General features: G+C 43.4%; 1 protein-coding gene across 8 annotated transcripts in view; it reads right to left on the minus strand.

Moving 5' to 3' along the window:
• Positions 1-207: 207 nt before the first annotated feature.
• robo1 (roundabout, axon guidance receptor, homolog 1 (Drosophila)) overlaps positions 208-20,260 on the minus strand; it is a 266,076-nt gene continuing 246,023 nt past the window's right edge. For 5 of the 8 annotated variants that reach the window (XM_078166986.1, XM_078166987.1, XM_078166988.1 and 2 more), the window contains 12 exons: positions 17,220-17,246; positions 15,645-15,687; positions 13,722-13,876; positions 11,312-11,698; positions 10,475-10,591; positions 9,166-9,310; positions 8,648-8,878; positions 7,068-7,567; positions 6,810-6,971; positions 3,610-3,888; positions 3,315-3,508; positions 208-1,482 (listed from right to left, as the gene is read on the minus strand). In XM_078166986.1, the coding sequence (XP_078023112.1) occupies positions 1,468-1,482; positions 3,315-3,508; positions 3,610-3,888; positions 6,810-6,971; positions 7,068-7,567; positions 8,648-8,878; positions 9,166-9,310; positions 10,475-10,591; positions 11,312-11,698; positions 13,722-13,876; positions 15,645-15,687; positions 17,220-17,246 (2,255 nt within the window). In that variant the 3' untranslated portion in view covers positions 208-1,467. The remainder of the gene's footprint in view (positions 1,483-3,314; positions 3,509-3,609; positions 3,889-6,809; positions 6,972-7,067; positions 7,568-8,647; positions 8,879-9,165; positions 9,311-10,474; positions 10,592-11,311; positions 11,699-13,721; positions 13,877-15,644; positions 15,688-17,219; positions 17,247-20,260) is intronic. The other 3 variants (XM_078166992.1, XM_078166991.1, XM_078166989.1) reach the window with 3 other exon arrangements.

The raw sequence follows: 20,260 nt of genomic DNA on the forward strand, positions 1-20,260 counted from the left end.
TCATCAATAGTGCATACTGTCCCCAACAAATGCTCTTTTTAACTCACTTCTGCTAGAAATTACAATGCCCAACTGTTTAGAAAAATTACCTTCTTAAGAAGAAACTTTGTACTGTGTGACAGAAAATTGTGGGAGTTGCTGACATAATGAACCATGGTCACCCATATCCTTTCAGAGAATGTTGACAAATTACCAGAGGAGCATGTATAGTTTGAACTTTTTTATTCGTCATTTTTTTTTAGTTCTTTTTACTTTTTTGCTTTACGAAACAAATGTTTGCAGATGTCCTATGAATAAACAACAGCACCCTTCCTCCATTAAAAAAAACAGGGGTCCATCACCCCTGCCTTATCAAGAAAAGAGACTCTTCTTGTCCAATTCCAACCTCTCCAGATTCCCAAAGTGACTCTTGTTTCCTGTATTTGACATTCGTTTAAGTGCATTAGTAGACAATGTAACCATTTCGATCAATGTGCAATAGCTGAGTTCATGGTCAATGCGAAAAGATATATACATTGCAGCTATGACTCACATTAACTGTCTTTTTCATCACTTGAGCTAGCGTCAGAACTGGAGAGGGAGATAATCACAACGCAAGGAGTCTCCTTTCAAGCACAGTCTTCGTAAACAGCAACCTTTACCTACATCATCATCATCGTCATCATCATCAGGATTAACTAGACTCTTTTGTCATACCTGTTTTCCTCCAGTAAGACAAAAAGGTTAATAGATAGAATGGTTTAAAATAAAGTTTAGTGATTGTGCTTTTAAAACCAAAGTAAAACAAATAACAAACATTGACAACAACACGAAACATAACAGTGCATTACAAAAAAACAAAAGAAAAGAAAAAAAAAATCCCAAAGTGGCACTTTCTTGGGGCAGCTAAATAATATAGCAATTTACAACATGGATGGAAATGATAAAATAATAATTATATTTACTGGCATAATAAAATTAGAATTCGCAAAATAAAACAAGGAAGACAAATTTGAGGTACCACAGTGGGTAAAACAAAGAGGACATCATGTATACACGTATATTTACAGACAGTCCACCCCTCTCTGCTCGCAGGTATTTTATTACAGTAACATGTGACTGTATCGGCTCTCCAAAGTTCTTGTAGAGGCAAGCAGAGTCATGTCAATGTCTGGAGTAGGATTTCACTCCATATTGCATTGGAATTAAACATAAATATACTACTGCGTATTTTGTTTTGAATGCACCATTCTTTTATCTTCTGACACTCTTTCCTTTTTTAAAATGGACATAGAAAATGATAAGTTAGAAAAAACAAAACAAAAAAACATTGGTCTGTTTTCCAGATGTAAAGAAACACTACTGATGTACAGTATGATGGCAGCCAACATGATGGTGAAATACTGAGATATTTAAAATCGTAAGAGAAACAATGGTGCTCCACTATTGGAAAAATCAGGACAGTTCCTCGGTTTCCTCCTCTGTTCTTCAGCTTTCTACCATCTGGGAAAAAAACAAACAAAAAAACAAAGATTTTGGTTATAATCAGTTTTTCATAACTCGGGTGATCAATCCTCTGGTATTCGCTTCATCGTAGACATATATGTCTGTATCTGCGTATATGTCAGCCGATAACTAAAATAGATTTGCAATACAGAGAGGCTAATACCAGCCTTATGTCAAATGACTTAAGCGGTTTCACTGTCGTAGGAAAATTTCCACTGTCAGAATAAATTCATGAGAGTTTTACCAAAGGTGGTGCGTGCTTCCATGTTCCCGAATGTTTGGTGTAAGGTCATCTTCTCTGTCTAAAGTCAGACTTTGCCTCGTCTTGTTGTTCCGACAAAATCAAACGTTTAATTATCCATTTTAGTTTTGGCTCATGCATATGGTTACGTTCAATGACACAAACACTGTTAACATCTGGGGGTGAGACGATCCATTGATCTAGATCGATATATCGATTCAATGATCAACGATCTAGTATCATGGATGCAAAGTGAAAACATTGATCGTCATCGTCATCTTTAGGTACGCTTTTATTTTGAAAGTCCATGTCACTGTCAGGCAGCAGCAGGCAAATGGCAAGCAGTCAAGAGAAGTACGATGAGGATAACGTTTTTTGCTCAGGAATAAATCAGAAGTGTGGAATATATTTTCAATTTCGGAGAAAAATAGGGGTCAACAGACAGAGCATGTGCTATACGTAAACAATGCTCTTACGAGATAAAACATGACGTAACGTTACTTCTCAGCAACATTAGCAACTCTGTTCAGTTAAAAACACATGCATGCAGGCTGAAATTCAACTGTGCTGTTCTGTCGGGAGATGCAGTGACCTAAACCAACAGTGAGTACGAAAAAGCATGAATAATACATGTAATTTTATAAGGTACAAATGGAGGAACGTCTGCTAGTGCTAGGCTAATTTATACAATGTAAATATGGTTGAGCTAATAATGGGTAACTAGCAAAACACAACTGACATGTCTGTGAACCATTTATTATTGAGCTTAAATTAATACCTTTGTTAAATGATCTTGTTATTAATCCATGTTTTATGGCTGTTGGGAGAAGGTTGCCTTCAGGGCTTAAGCCCAGTAGACCTTTAGTTTTATGAAAAAGATCAGCGTTTGGGTTAAAATTGAAAAGATTTCTTTCGCTAAGATCTTTCTGGCAGAAAGCCCTGAAGGTTAACTTATCGCTCACAGGCCCCTGTATCGTATCGAAATCGTATCATGGCAGACTTTGTGCTATCGGCAAGTATTGTATCGTTGACCAAAGAATCAATTTGATATAGTAGCATGATGAGACTTTGATTTACACCACTATTACCAACCAATAGCTGTGTGCTCTACAGCACCAAACAAAGAGCAGTAAACTGGGTAGACAGTAAACATGGAGGGGACTCCAGTGAGGTACAAGAATGTGAACAAGTCTCGGTTCCCTTGTTATGTTGGAAAGGAGGAGAAACTGGTGGAGTTGTGGAGAAAACAAGAGTTGGTGTTAAATTTGTATCTGGTCTATCAACCACCACTTATTTTAGTGAGACATATTAATTGTTTAAACGGTTTGCCTCTTATTTTCATGGTCCCCTCCACTAAAATAGTGCAGCTAACAGCTAACTAACAGGCTGGTAGCATGTTGAGGAAACAATATTCAAAATGTCAAGTTTGTACGCAAATATGTTTTTTTTTTTAATTATTATTATTTTTTTTATGGATTACTTTGATGCCAAATCAACAAAAATACGGTCGACATGACACCTTTTATCAGGTGTTCCGAGAGTAGTAGTAGAGGTCTAGGGATAGCCTCAGTACTTTGTAAGTCTGTACCTCTAGCTCTTCATCTCCTGGTTGGAAGGCCCCCGTGGTGTTGAGGCCCATGTCTGCAGGGTTTCTGCGGCCTCCTTCTCCTCTCCGCCGGCCCCCTGAACCCCTAGAGGACATGGAGCTGGAGGAGCTTGGGTCTCGAGGGCTGTTGACTGTGGGGAACTGTGGTCGGCTATAGGGCATAATGTCCTCTGAACCTAGGGACAAAAAACAATCGTAGGATGAATTGAGACTTGCGTAATCAGAAACACTGCACACAGTGTCGAGGGATTCCCTCACATTGTATTTGTTATTGTACCTGCGTGTTGGCGTGCCTTGTTGGCAGTGCTACCCTCATGTTTATTCCCTTTCCCTCCATGGGCACTCTTTTGTCTCTCCTGAGCGTCTTTGCGTTCAGACGAGCTGGTTCTGGTGTCCGAGCCCTCTCTGGGCCGATAGCCCACTGTCCCTCCTCTCTTGTCTCGGCCTGCCTCACCTGCTTTGGGGGAAATCACTCCCCGGCCCTCCAGGGCTGCCTTGGAGGGATGTGTAGGCGACTTAAGCACTGCTGGAGGTGGGATAGGAGGAGGGGGGAGATCTGATGGATAAACACAGGAAGTAAGGACACATTAACCACTGACATCAGAACCTAGGGTTTAGGTAATTGCACAAGACTGAGGAACAAGAATCTGTGTACTCCTGAAACTTCAGTGTGTACCATCTGTCAGTCTGTTGTCTCACACCTGCAAGGTGATACACAAACACAGCTGGAGCTTGTGCTCATACACTTAGAGCTGTACACATAGCTCTGCCGAAAGGAAACTCCTCCGCACAGACAGTAAACAAAACAGATGACACTAGAGAGGCTGAATCTGACCAGAGAGTTATGAGATTTGAGAGGAGGAAGAGGGGAGCATGACGGTCAGCAGCTGGCTCTCTGACCTGCTCGACTTCCCCTGTCGATGAATCAATGCTGCTTGTCCTTGAGCCATTATTCATGTAAGGCCAGCCAGTGGGCCGCCTGGCCTCTCACACATCACACAGCCATCTAAACAAAACGCTGAGAGAAAAGCCTTATCTGCCTTCGATCGATAGCTTTTCATCTTCTAATCAGCTTCCAACCTGAAGGATGGTTTTGTCGGCGGTCAGACCCATAATCCACATAGGATTAGAAAGTTAATAAACGAAGCAAGTGCCAGCTCTCACACCTTGCTTGCATTCCGAAGGCCACCTTAGACTCGTTTTAGAACATGGGACTCTTTGGAGAATCACAGCCTTTATTTCCGTTTTTACACACGAAAGGCTAATGGGGCAGGTGATGTCTTTGCTGCGTCTTGTTGGCGGAATCAGGCGGCTTCAATACACTCTTCTGATTATCCTCCACCTCCAACCACTCCTCCTGAATACAAAAGGGGGCCAGTCAATATCATACAGCAGTGAGGCGTCTGCAGTTTTTTAATATCTCTCTTGCCTCTTGAGTCCTGCCTCAGTCTGAGTCCGATCAATGCCACAGTCTGTGAGATATGGCTCACTACAAGGGAGGAGCAGAGCGCCTGTTAGATTTATGAGGAAATATCGGTGAGGACAGAGCTCAGGCCTGAAAAGTGTCTCTGGGCTTGCCAAGGAGGATGTACTGGAGGGCCTGGTGGTTAATTAGGTAGACAAGGTTGAGACAAATGAAAAGAGACAGGAACGGGATAAGTTCAGAGAGGAGGTAGACAAAGGCATTAGAGTCCACTGTGCAAACGAGAGTGAAATGAGTGGGTCAGAGAAGGGTAGGGGTGGGGAAAGGAGGCTGCTGGGGTGCAAGGGGGGGTTGCTGGTTTACTTGTTTTTCTGCCTTTTTTTTTTTTACCAGCACTTTAAGTGATCTTATTTATGTGTATTTGGTGACGCTGCCTGGATAGTTGTCTCAATCCTGAGTTCTTCAAAAGGTAGAGAGATGTAAAACTATTTATAGAAACACACAGGAATGCACATTACAATGCACTGTGTGCATAGCAAACATAGTAAGTATTTTCTTGCTGTCCTCCTTTAAATTTCCTTCATCCAACACCTCAGCGCCAGTCTCCCACACCACAGACAGGGTATGTAGGGTGGGGGTTGAAGGGAAGACAGAGGGGGAGCAGGGGGAGGCAATAACCTCCAAATGAAAAACAATCCATTCAGATCAAATGCAATCAGCAGGAGGACTGATGGACAGACAGAGCTCCAGAGCTGTCAGTCTGCCCCCTCGCTGCTCAAACAAAGACTGAGGAGAGGGGAGCATGGGAGAGGAGGAGAGAGTGGAAAGGGATGGAGAGATCACTCCAAAGGGAGGGGCAGCGGATGGGGAAGAAGCCAGGATATAAGGATGATGGCAGGAGGCGGAGGTTCGGGGGGGGTGTTGGATTTTCTGCAGTGATATAGCTGGTCTGGCTCCCAGTGAGCGGGATATTAAATCTTCCTGTCAAGTGCTTCCAACACTCAAGGACACCTGACACTAAGAAGAGAGCCAGCTCTGGGACAGCACATACTGTACACAGCAGAGTGAGTGTGTGCACACACTCACATACAGATATATTAAAAAAAAAAAGATCTTTCCACAAGATCAAAGCACGAAGGAAACAGCCAGAAAAAAAGTGGCTTTCCACTGTTAGGCTGTGTGTTGTAAAGAATGATGCTGTAAAAGTCAATTGCTCTTTTACTTAACAAGGTTAAAGCTTTTCCTTCTGTGTACAGCTGCTCTGGTATTTAGCCCCTGTTTGGTTTATGTTCGGCTCCTGCCGAGTGAAAGGTGGCACTTCAGTATGAGCCACAGCACCTGGATCAATTTCATTAGTGGCTAGAGTGGAGAGACATCCCAGTGTCAGCATAGCCAAGCTGGGCAGAGCTCCCCTGAGACAGCCCCTGCCCCCCTCCCACTCCCCACCACGGCCCTGGCCTCCAGCCCACCACTCGCCCGATCTGTTCAGCACCGTCACAGATTAGGAGTGATGCCATGTATGCATGTGCATAAACACATGAGAGAAGATGATTAAAACTCTGGCTCACGGCACACCCATACTCAGTCATTTACGGACACTACATCACAGTAAACTGCACTTTTCCCTTCCATATCTGTAGAGGGAATAGAGGCAGAGCCATTGATACAAACTGGCCATCTGTGTACTTGTGGGATACAGCTAAACCGCTACCACTGCTACATGTCTCTCCATAAGTCTGTTGGCTGTATTAAGTCATTAATACCTTTTACAGATAAAACATGTACATACCTAATATCAACTTAACTTCAACGTATGGAAGATTATCAATAGCTGCAATATTTCAGACCATTATTAGACCTACAGATTATTTTCTAAAAAAGAAACCCTGGATGTTTAATTTGTATATAACATAATAGGTTTGTACCAACAATCCAGCTCATTTAATCTTAAATATTTAAGAAGAAATCTACATGCAAAAACATGCAGTACATGTCTAGCTTGTATGATTTTTACAGAATTTCAGTTTATAATACTGCAGTTTTTTTATGTATACCTTCATTGTAGGCATCACGTCGCTGGTTCCCTGGATGACCTGCAGGATGCTGTTTCTGCTTCTTGGGAGGCCTCCTGTGTACAACTGCCATACTCATGTTACTGTCTGTAGACACCGGGCTGCCAGGACGGTGGCCTGACGGGTTTATTTGGTATTTTCGCGCTGACAAAAGAAAAGGGAACAGGTTGCTTATACTACGTCTAAAATTTCCTGCAGCAACATATTTTGTAAACATTGGGCAACCATATAAAAACCCACCTGAAGCTCCTCCGACGTCTTGGCCCAGTGTGTTGGGATATTTGGCCACCCTGAGGCCTGAATACTCTGCCGCTGCGGCAACCGCTTGAGCAAAGTCAGCATCAGTGAAGAAGGATCCATCTGATGAGCTGACGGCACTGGACCTCCCTGAAGAGACATTATCCTCTTCAGAAGCCGACCCCCATCCGTTGATCATGGAGCCGGTCACCGAGCTCTCCAGGTCGCCCATGCTGGACGCGGGCGTCTGTTCGAGCCCTCGTAGCAGCAACCTTCGCGGATGCATCTGGGGATGGTGGGGGTGTGTGTGGGGGTGAGTGTGGTGGTAGTGCATCTTGGCCACCTCTGCATCTGTCTCGTCACCTTCCTCCTCCTCTTCCTCCAAAATATCCTCCTCCTCCTCCATACCGTCAGTGTCCAAGGCCAATGGGCTGGTGATGTACCCATATGTGTGTGAAGGGGAGAGGGGCCTTGGAGGGGGTGGGGGGCTCACAGCGTGGCGCCTGAGAAACACACAGAAACCCGTCATATTTTTGATAAATAATAGAGATGTTCCCATACCATTTTTCCTTCCTGTTGCAGATTGCGATACCTGTACTTGCATATCGGCTGATATAGAGTACTGATCCGATACCATTGTGATTACCATTGGTATGGGATCAGTCTATAGACTCTTGTACTTACCGATACCTGATGCAGTATATTAGGCAGTATCGGAGGCATTTCCAATCCTGGTATTGGTGCCAAGTACAAATCATATGTAATTTATATTAATGCTGATGATTTCTGAGGTACATCCAATCACATTAAAGGTCTACTGTGTAGGATTTAGTGGCATCTAGTGGTGAGGTTGGAGATTGCAACCAACTGAAACTTCTCCTGTGTGCCAAGTGTGTGGGAGATCAACTGTTGCTGACATGAAAACAACATGGTAACAACATGGTGGACTCTTTCTTAGTTACAGGTGATTATAAACGAATGAAAACATATTTATAAATATTATATTCCATTCTGCCAATATGTCTCTTTAAATCCACTGGACATTTGAACAGTGGACTTTTAAACTCAGGATTTAAGAGTATATGGCAACAGTGTCCAGAAATCACATCCAGAAAATGAGAAAATATAAATGCCAATTTTGTATCTTACTTTGAACTGGCTGCTTTTTGGCAGTTTAATCCTGAAAGTAAGATGTCTTCATTTCTTTGCACACTAACATGGACAAGTTCCTGCTCACAGCTGGATTACTACACAGTGATATTATTGCTTTGACAAAAAAATGAAATGTAGACTGTGATGTATTACTTATTTCAAACAACTCTCAAATCACTGCGGGTGATTTTTATGCTGTACTGAAATGATGTGAAACAAATGGCTCCCGTGAAGGTAAGAAATCAATCTAAAACCTCAGATATGCTATTGAAAAATGGCCAAGAGTGCTGTGCAATATAGGATAGGAGTTAATGTGCTAAAACATGGAAACAGTTGTGAATTTCAAATGCTTGGGAGATATATTTCCTGCACACAGGCTGACCACTCTTCTTTCACTACTTGTTACGCCTGTAGAAGCCATGCAGGTGTACCTGCGTTCATGGCTGTCGGGTGCATCTTGGAGCATCGGCTGCATCTCCTCCTGGGGTGAGGGTGTGAGAGTGGCTGTGGACTGGTGACTGTAAGATACAGCTGCGGGGGAAGAGGCTGCCCCTCGGATGGGAGGAGTGGGCCCCCTCTCCATCTCCTCTTCCTCCTCCAGCTCATCAGGCTGCAGGTACATGTGGGAGGGGGGCATGGGGCACTGCATGTCTGGTTCACAGCTGCCAGCAGAGAGAAACCAGCCTCGTTATCGTCATATCACTCACAAAAAAACATGAATGTTTTCACATACTGAAACCAGGAAAACATAAACTAAATATTCATGGCATCCTTCTATCAAGGTTTGACATGAGTCTAGCACTAATAGATAGAGAAGCCTTGGGGCAAATGCTTGCACTGAAGGCAAGAAACAGGAGAGAAGGCAAGACGATTGAACTCGTATTTAAATACAGTGCCTGAATGCCTGTCAGATTGTCTGTGTCTTTGTGTCTGTGCAGACATGTCCCACCTTTTTTCCATGGATAGAGAGTACTCCTCTGTGCTCCGACTTGGGGGTGGGTTTGCAGGGGGAGGGGGCAGAAGGTCAGCCCAATTCATTGTGCTCTGTTTGGGTAGTTTGGGGGTGCGTACTCCCTTCTTCTGACCCTGACTCCCTGCTCAAATGGAAAAAACAGCACTCCATCACTTAGAAGACACCTATAGACACATAACTTGCTCTGTCTCTGAAAAACACATCAATTATTAATGTTGAAGAAATAGTAAGGTAATGAGTGAGGAATTGACAGCAGATAAAATGCATTAACAAGGCTGGCGAACAAAGAAAAGATCATTTTACACGGCAGAGTGCAAAGGCTAATGCAACCCTCCACTTTAATGCAAGTGTGCACACATACCTCTCAGTTATTAAATGATGGGAAATACTATAAAACACAGTCATTTCCCTACAGTGGTATTACAGAGTACTAAGCGGAAAGGTAGAAAGAAAACGGCAGAAAAGGGTCCAATTAATACCAAACTATTAGAACTGTGAACCAATGAGCTGTGAGGTGCATCGAGCACTAAAGGCTTCTCCTTAATGGCTTGAACTTCAAACGCAATATCAGAATGGATACATGGCATTAAGGTGGCAGTGTTGCATGCCGTCTGCAATGTGTTATCATTTGTCCTTGTCCGCGGACAGACATTGAGGCCCTGATGAAATTAGGCTGCTCCATAGTGGAATTAAAGTAAAGCCAATTAATGGAAGCAATGCAAACTATGCAAGGACAAACTGAGAAATGAAATAGAAAGCAGGGAAACAAAACAAAAAAAGCAGAGTTAATAAAAAGCTCCTTTTATTGAATTTGCTTTAAACATCCCCTGGATGACATTGCACCCAGGAAACAAAAGGCACAAGCGAATGCCTGGCACGATGCGCCTTTGTTTGGAGGCACTGTTGTCAGTCTCCATTTCTCTTTTTGTTCTGCAATTTTCGACTTTCTGAAGGCATCTCCCTTTCAATTTCTCCTCAAGATAGGCTGACATGGAAATTAATCAAATTAGCATTTTAAAGCACGCATTATTAGCGTCTCGAGGTGATTTATTGCTTTTGAGGAAAATTGGGATTTTCAAATGGAGTTGCGGAGGTATATGGATTATATGGTTCACAAAAAATAATAAGGTGGGAAAATTTGACAGATTAAATCGAGCAAAATATCAAAAACAAAACTATTAATTTTAAGTGAGAGAAAGAGCCTCAGGAGGTGTTTAATTTACATCCTCGCACTGCCCTTTTTGCAGCTTGTTTTGTATTTTCCTTTATGCCCCAACTCTCTTACCAGAGGTACTACTGCTGCCTCGGTCAGAGCTGTTGTAGGAGCCTCCAGTGTGGCTGTCATGGGTCTGGTTGTAGGGGATGGTGGCTGGCATTGGGCTGTCACCTCCTCTGTAGCGGTCTGATGGTGGGGAGAATGGAGCTAAAGGTTAGTGTGGGCCCCCGGCAGACATCGTGCCAACTCAAAAAGTTTCAAGCAAAGCAAAGCATCCACTTTGCACCAAACCACCTTACCATGGAAATGTGAAATGACGTATGATCATTTATAACAGGAATGCAAAGGACAGAAGGCATGCAGTTCATGCGTTATAATTTTCAGGTGAGTATGTGAACACATGCAACATCTGCACAAGAATCTCAAAACTATCACACCAGATGTGGTTCCTTTCTGCAGGTACAACCAGGTGATGATAGCTTCGTTCAAAGCGGTTAAAGATCCAAGAGTTATCTTTGTCTTTCCTTTAGAAATCTGATACCAAAGATAAACCCTCACACCTGCCTTCATCACAAAGAGACAACCCAGATACCATACAACGACAGCAATTCAGGCCTGGCCCACGTTTAAGCGGCAAAGATTACACATGATTGCATGGAGGGTGATGAGGGGGTTACATGAATGCCGTACAGACAGGCAGAAAGAAAGAGTGACTGAATGTATGTTGACTGAAAAGGAGCGAGACAGAACCAAGGTAAATATGAGCATGAAACTCTTCTACAGGCTTCCACAGTGAGGCTGAAAGAGCCGGGAGAGGAGAGAACAGAGGGGAAAATCAAGTGGAGGAAGATCATGGCTCGGAGATGACCTCTTTAATCATGGCTGCTGCGTATTCCACACACTCACCCTTGTTCAGCTTGTTTTGCTCCATGATGTTGTACTGCAGCTGGGAGCCCATTTCCTGTTTCTGCTGCTGGACTGAGGTGGGCTTCCAGCAGTGTTTTTCATTCATCTCCCCTCCACCTAGGAGTCCTCCTCCACTCCCTCCAGTTCCTCTGTCTGAGTTAACGTTGTTGCCCATGATGGAGGACTGGATGAGCTGGGTGGTGGCGTACGGCGTCGGCTGGCCCCCTGGACCCACAAAACGGCCATCTTTTAGGTTCGGGCTGTTGAAGGTCTTCATCTCATTGATCTTGTTGGACAAGTCTACATCTCCATAGACGCCTGATTCTGGCACCATGAGGTTGGTCTGCTTGTTTTCCATCTGGTTGTTATAATTGGCGATGCAGTCGGCTGGAGAACATGAGGAGGTTATTTAGTCAATCTCGCCTACTGCTGATCAGTTTAGGCGCAGTATGCCAAGTCGGTGAAAAGCTTTGAAACAATAGGACATCATCTGATCTACTGTAGAGCTCAAAGCATTTATTTGAGGAAAGTGAATTATATTTACATCAGATCATTTTAAGCTATTAAAAGAGAGAGAGGGACATTTCTATTCCTGTTCAATGCCTCGGTTTTGTTAGCCAAATGATGATCTACTTTAGGTGAGTGACACAGGTGGTATTACACCTTTCCCGCTCAGCCTCCTCTCAGTCTCATCCATGACTCAGTGTGGGTGTCATCTCTGTTCTTTCCCATCTGACGGTGGGAGCATCTTTGCTCATTGAGAGGGACAGAAAGACATGTCTGTATCAAAGACCTGGAATGAGGTGCGCAGTAAAAGCACAGCTCCACTGACAGATCCAATTTTCCCTGGCTCATAAAATATTCAAATCCTCCAGCAGATCTGAGAGCCAGCCTTGCGGTAAATACCAAGGACGGCCATAGGTGCACGCTGCTCGTGCCGCGCGCCTCGCATTTCAGCAGCACGGAACAGCTTGACACTTCAAAGGTTGACGTGTGAAAGCGCCCCTATGGCTGAGATAAAGGGACATTAACTCCTATTTCTTTGCTCTGTCACCTAGTCAGTGATCCTCTTAATGTTCACAGAGTTTAGGTTTGGCACACACACAAAGCATGCGACTGGCAAGCTCCTTAGTGTCATACAGCAGGGTGTCATGCGGAGAGTGAGGGCTGCCTTTAGCCTCTTATACCCTGTTAAACATCTCACACCATGTTTAGGTAGATCTGAACACTTCAACCTCAGACGGGTGATTAGCACAAAGAAAGAACTAAACTTGATGACTATAAAGTCCACAGAATGAATTATTAATCCTCAATGGGAACAGTTTGAAGTAAGGAGAAACTGTTGAATGACTGGATGGATATTAGGCTGAACAGCTGGATAGGAATTATGGGGCTGCCCTTAAAGGCATGGTCCCAAAGTGCATAATTTAGAACATAAAGCATTTCATTGCAGGCCAAGTTTCCGACGATAGGGTTGTTTTAGACTCGAGTCACAGCTGAAAGTGAATAACAGCAAGTCCTGTGTCATCTAAGCTGACAGTTTTGGCTGCAAGTTTTACTCTTTTCTCTCCTCAGATAGGTCACTGCGAGTATGTGTGTGTGTGTGTGTGTGTGTGTGTGCATATAATAATGTATATTGTATCGTAGTGGTGTATATGATATTGAGGCCAAATTTGCTCCCTTTTGTTGACAACTGTACTAGTGCTGACTAAATTAAAAAGGCCACCTGGTGGTGTTCCATAAGTCGCCTCCTACGCTTTTTTCCTCTCCACCTACCCTACCCTACTTTCCCTCATTCACGCTCTCTACCTCCGCTCATACATCTCAGCGTATGTTTCATCATATACTTATTCTTCGTCATTCCTTACCCCCCTTTCCATCTGGTCTTCCAGGTGCACCTTTCTCCCTCTATCATTCTCTCTTCCTTTGCTCCTGGCCAAAGTCTGCAGTCCAGCCTTGACCTCTTCGCCCGCTGCACATTTCTTAAATAACTGAGCACTTAGGGGAAATTACATTACCGGCTATAACAACAGTATGGAAATCAGCAGAGCAATTCGATTAGCAACAGAGTAGAGCCATAAGCCCCTCTCAGTGTGCTCCTTTTATTTCCTGCCTAAAACAGCTCTACTTTAACCTCAGATAAATCAAACACACAAGCACACAGCCTCTCTTAATCCTAATATTTCTTCAGGTTTTTCTTGTGGAGACCTACGGAAAGGAGAGATACACAGAACAACTCTCCGGGGAGCTAACCCAGATATCAGCTTCTACTTCCTTTTGCACTGCAGATTCCCCCAGCTCCTACGTTTCTTATCTCTACAGTTATTTTTGTCAACCACTGCATCATTGCGTTTGAGGCGAGTGTTTCTTTTGGTTGTTGCTTATGTACGGAAGTGCCAGCACGACGTACCTGGGCGGCTGTATGTTGCTAAGTTGCTGTCGCTGTTGCCGTTGCCTGCAGTGCAGCAGTTGATGCTGCAGTCGTTGTGGTTGGAGCAAGAGTTGGGCCATGTGTCTGCCAGCCAGGGCTGAGTGGCAGATTCCCCAATGTTTAGCAAACCAGGCCTGTAGAAAAAAAAGAGAAAAGAAAGACCAAATGGTTGACAATAGTAAGAGACTGAGCCAACACCACAATGACATTTATGTGAATGAACTGAAACACCCACAGTAACACAATATTTAAAAGAAGATTATATGGAGTTTATTTATCCAGCAGCTGAGAATAGGAAAAATCCGGCTTTAGTACTTTTTGCCTTTTGGACACACACACACACACACACACACGGACCCAGGGAGCACATTAGAAAAAAAGCCCAGCTAAATAGATTGTGTGTGCTTGACTTGCCCGCAGCCGATGACACTTTCCCTGAGCCCTCGTGAGCATTAGCAAACCGCCTGGATTAGACAGCCAGATAAAATTCACTCCCAATGTTGCGAAATGTGCGTCCTGAACAGCCAGTGAACCACAAATGCTCCCTGAGTAGATTCCTCGGTGTCACACAACATCTCTATCATTTAAAGTTTTTTTTCTTTTAAGCCGCACAGAAGGAAACTAGTGAAACTCGAGCACCAGAACAGAGACCCATGCGGACCAGTCCTACACATCATCGTCTCGCCATCCATCTCTATTGTTTCCACGTCTTGCTCCTATTTCTTCAGCTTTAATCCAAATACAATACATGATCACTTGCTCAACAGGATTCTACTGTACTACCTCACCTCAGGCCAACCACTGAGTGTTAACAGAGCTGAGAATGAAAAGTCTCCCATTGCTCGTGAAATGAATCAATCTAGCACACAAAGAGAATGCAGTCTGCTCTACCAGGGCCATATACTGTTTCAGTATTCAAATCTCCACAGTGCAACTCCCATTTTGCATATCCCAACACTGAATAAGCACTGAATTACGTTTCCTCATTCCCTCTCAAATGACTCATTTCTTGGATTCATTTTGGGTAATGAACACATTTGTCTTGTACAGCCAAATACAATCTCACAATAGCTCCTCAATCACCCTGGCAGTTGTATGTTGATATTGAATGGCCATTGTCTTTGTGCAGAGCTGACACAGCCATGCTGCGTACGGGATTCAATCATAGAACTGGATAATATAGTGAATATGGATTTACTGCTGATGGCTCCGAGCTAACTATCCATTCACACACACACACACACACAAATGTACACTTACAGTCAGTACTGTGTACATTCTGTGCTCTCAGTAAAATAGGGCATCAAATTAATACAAACAGATGAGTGACAAATTAAAGTAAAATATGTATTTCCTCTTTTCTGTCAGCACACTCAATTTTCACTGTTTCCCAGCTGTATGAAAACATGCCAAATGCCATCCAGTGGATACACAAATGAGTGGGAACAAGTTGATCCCTGCCAAGTGTAATTCTGCACAGTCTCACTGTTTGTGCACAATGCACCATTCCACAACACGAAGAGGTGTGCTGTTACCGCTATGTGTGTGCATGTATCTCCATTAATGTTTTCCAGTGACGCTATGGCACAGCCTTGTGGCTGGACGTGGCTCTTCACCACATAGGATGAGGATGGGCTTCTGGCAGACTACATGGGGCTTTGTTCCTGTTACCATAACATATTTAATGCACATCCTCACCCCTCCTCAGCTCTCAAGAAAGTCACAGCACTCCCCCTAGTGTTTGTTGACTGAAAGTACACATGCCCAACCCTGCTCATGGAAGTTTAACATCCTGCTGCTGCTATTAATGTATTCTAATCACCATTACATTTCCCAAAATGTGATGTGTATTTTAAATATTATCATGCAAACTTTTTCTAAAAACAATAAATGAACTCTTACCTTCCAGCACTGCTTACACCTTCTCCTCCTCTCTGATAGGCCACTGAAAAGAGAGGAGATAATGAGTTTCCAACATGATCTCACCACAACTGTCAGCACATCATCATCCTTACCACTGTCATACAAGGTCAGCATATTAAACTGATTTTAAATTGTCACTTTTGCTGCTACTTTTTACGTGTGTGTTATTGTATCAGTTCAAGTGAGCATGTAAATGAATGTGGCATAATTTCGGCTGAGTCACACGCATGCACGCACACACACACACACACACACACACACACACACACACACAGCAACAGGCGCAGGAGGAGGATATGTAAGAGGCTTATGAAGAGCAGAGATGCAGAGCTCTTTGGGTGTCTGGCTCGGGTTCAGTGTGTTTGAAGCTTCGTGCGCTGAAAGTTGGACTCTTTCAAGGAGCTCTAAGCTGCCGGTGTGTGAAGGGGAGATAAACTTCCAACTTTAATTACAATCTCTTCCCTGAGAGTAGAGGAGGTGGAAGAGGGGTAGGTCAGGCCTTAGCTGTGTCGGTTCCCTGTCTCGTTTTCACAACAGGAAGTGCGGTTCTGGCCTTTGCGTGCAGCCAAAGGAGCTCTTAGATTAGCTCTCTAATGCAAACCAAAGTATCACAATCTAATTGTAGATTGAAATCAACATAATGCACTGTAACATCCTGGTTTACACTAAGTACCAGGGCAGGGGTTTTCTTCTTAAAGAGACAGAAAACTAACCACACAAGCAAGGAGTATGTTTCACCTGAAAGATTTCCAGCAGATTATGAAACAAACTTGCAACTGATAAATTATTCTACCTGATTGCAAGCCTGGAGGCAGACACAAACAACACGGCTACTGTTTAGATATGATCCTGCACAGACAGGATCAGCTAGTGTAACCACAAACACAAACTGTACAGTACCGGTTCCCTCACTCTTCTTCTCCTGCTCTCACTTTTACTTCCTCTCACCCATTCACTGTCTCGCATTTGCCACTAAGCACAGCCAACACCCCTGACACACCTCTAGGGTACAAAGAACTTCAGGAGGATGAAAGTCCACATGTGAAAGAAAGAGGACTGTACATACAAACTTGTACAAAGAGAAAGATAGAGAGGCACAGAGAGCTTTCTTTTATCTGTTTTACGCCGTGTCACTTCAATTCACAGATAACCTCCTTAGCGCCGCTGCTGCTTGCCTATCTAATTGGTGTGTTGGAGTGCTGGTGGTGTGTCATTCTCTTAAATCCCATCTGAGGGTTGCCAGCAGCCCTTTGATCAAGTTACCACTAGTTTTATCAGCCTCTCAGTAGTGTGGCCTGCGTCTCTTTAAACATTACGCTCTGACACAGCTCAAACATTTGGTGGAGCATTTAATTCTAGGGCAGATCTTTAAGCTGTGCCATTGTTGGGCTTGTTTTATCTGCTCTCACCAAGTGTCCCTCACTGACTCCTCCAAAGTTAATGGCGTTTATCTATTAGGGCTGTTGCTGTTCCATCCATTAAATGAAGTGCTGTGAAAAGTCTAGTGCCGAATGAAAAAACAGACATCATGTAATGTTAAAAAAAGGTGCTTACCTGTTGGTGTGAATGTAAAGGACGGCACTGTTGGGACAGAAAGAAAAAGAAATTATTGAATTATTGTGCATCAACACTGTCTGCATCAGTTCCTCTGTTCTGGGCTTCATCACCAAATAGTTTCTGTTACTGTACACAAATCCCCAAAAAGTATTTTAGCCTGTATTCACACGCTACTCCCTGCCCTCTTGTCTTTGATCCCTGCAGACATCCCTGCACCCCAACTGGGGGAAAGTGAGTGTTGAGCCAGCTGCTGGTTCAAATCCTGGCCCAGACTGTCAGAGGCCTGCTGGGCAGGGGTCACACACTGGGGAGATATCTGTTGCTATCTCTAACACTCACATCATCACCCACACAGCTCAATTACTCACACTTTGGCATGGAAGGGGCCCTTGTGCAACACATTAACATGCTGTAGGCAGATTTAGATTCAGTGTTGGCTGCTGTGGTCTGTAGGTATGTTCTGAAAATGTACTCTGCTAAAGAAGTGAGGAATGCAACAGTATGCATCACAGTTGATGCAACATTGCACCATGCTGGTAATTGCCCAGCGCGCTGCTTCGAGTATCTGCTCTGTAGAAATGTTGCTGTCTGCCTTCAGCATACAGTACGAGACATCTGAGGGAGACATCTAAGACGAAAGGTACTGCTGTTGTCACATTTCCATTTCCTCAAACAATTCATTCATACAGCACCTGTGCCAACAAATGTCCTCTAAATGCCACAATCATCCTATCACGCTTGAATCTCTCCTCTCGATGCTCAAACAAGTCTAAAGATATGAGCAGTTGGATGGCTTTTATCTGTTTGATGAATGCCTTTGAAGAGGGGACAGACTAACACTTGGTAGGCTAAACAGTGTGCGAGAAATGCAAATGTGATTGAAATCCATAAATTGGGTTCTTTTATGACACAAGAATGTCACAGATGTTCGATCCCTGGCTAGATGAAGCTGTAACTGAGCTACGACTCTTTGTTTAGTAATAATTTCTTTGCTGCAATCTTAAGCTTTTTTTGGCTGATTTGTTTGGACTATCTCAGTAACAAGATATTTTTGAGAATCTGTGCAGTATAGCAAAATAAAATTTGTATCACACAATGCCAACACATGAGCACTGTAAGGTTTGCATGACTGCATTCACTGCCAAAAAAATGAGACAAAGCTATTTCAAATTCTTTAAAGTTTACAAATTTAAATATATAATCTATGAGAGACACCGCTGGCACAGACTGCAGCACACACATGCATACATACACAAGTCCCAATTCAGCCTATTTCACCCTGAGTGCAGATTGTTGCTTCATGTGGTTGCAATTATACTCTTTTCAAAACATTCTTAGTAACCAGTTCCAACAAAGACCGTGGCCTCTTGTGGTCTGGGTGCACGAGGAGGAGAGGGAGGAGAAGGCGGGGGTATGTCTGCCTACTGTGCCCCTGAAGAGCTTTGTGAGTTTATGTGTGTAAACATCAACATATAGAATCACAGAGAGTCAGAGGGTAACCTCAGCCTACACAGTCTTCTGTGCCGCCTGGCCGCAGATCATTACTGCACAAGTCTTCAAAGCTGCTATTCTGTATAAGCGTGTTCCCTCTGAATAACCTCTGCTTGTACATTATTGGAGAAGAATACTGGTATTGTTTAAGAGGCCAAATTGAATCTCAGATTGCATATAATTTCTTCTCATAGCAACACTAACCAAACAACAACACGCGACATCATATTAGCATTAGGGTGTTAAGAGACTTCAGTGCAGTCAAATCAAGATAACGTTTCCATTCCAAGAAAGTTGGGAAGCTGTGTAAAACGTACATGAAAACAGGTTTGATGACTTGCAAATCTTGCACAACATACAGTGTGGGAAATAGGTATTCAACATGTCTGTTTTTTTGGTTATTAAGCATGTTTCCAATGCAGCTATTCACATGACATTAGACCTGACATTGGTATTAACACAGTAAAACTACACTGATGAAAAAAGTCGATCCATAAACATTATGCACATAATGAGACATGGAAAAAAGTGTTAAAACATGCTGACTGAAATGTATTTAATACTTGGAGATGCCTTTGTTTGCAAAGCCAGCTTCATGATGCTTCTTATATAAAAAAAGCAATGTCTCACAGTGTTCAGATGGGATTTTGGCCCATTTATTCCACACCGACAGTCTAAAACCCTCAAGATTTTGGGAGGCCTGCTTGTGAATCATGAGAAAGAAAGTTCACTTTCAAAACTTCAATTACCGTCCTCAGTTTCCAAATGCTTACTGAGTGTTGTAAAAAGAAAAGGGTGATGTAACACAGCAGTAAACATGTACCTGTCCCAACTTTTTAAAACGTGTTGCAGGCGTCAAATTCAGAATAAGTATATTTACAAATAAATAGTCTATGAGTTATTGTCTTTGAGCTTTATTCAACTGAATACATGTCAAAAAGGATTAGCAAATCATGGCATTCTGTTTTTATTTGCATTTTAAACAGCATCCCAGCTTCTTTGGAATCAAGGTTGCATTCACTCTAATGAGAAAATCAACAGCTCTGACCATAATCACCCACACAGGTATGTGCAAAAGCTGTAAAAAACCACAGAGCCTAAGGAAAAGCTTAGCTGAGGTGTCTCTCACTTTCACATGACTCACAACGCCCACCATTAGCATGCCCGCAGTGGATTTAGCACATGGATATTCTGTGTTTTCTGTGTGACAGCCACAGATTAGCAACAGCTAAGTCAGTCTATTGTCTGTGTGTGTGTCTCAAGGTTGAAGGGTGGATCTCCTCTAACCCTGGCAGTCAGCAGTAAACCTGAGCCCAGGAGTGGGTACGGTGCAGGTAGCGCTCACAGGCAGCAGCTGCACAGCCCAAGGCCACACATTAAACCAGCCCACACATAAATGAGACGCAGAGAGAAAGGCTAATAGATCTCTTTATACTCTAACTATTGTGGGCAGAGGTTGGGCATGTCATGAGCCCTGTCACTTTGACTCAAGTCAGGTACAAACACACTGCATTACACTGTGGCTACTCTGCCAGGGCTGAAATGCA

Source organism: Epinephelus lanceolatus, chromosome 4 (genome assembly GCF_041903045.1).
Source record: "Epinephelus lanceolatus isolate andai-2023 chromosome 4, ASM4190304v1, whole genome shotgun sequence".
In the NCBI taxonomy this organism is placed as follows: domain Eukaryota; kingdom Metazoa; phylum Chordata; class Actinopteri; order Perciformes; family Serranidae; genus Epinephelus; species Epinephelus lanceolatus.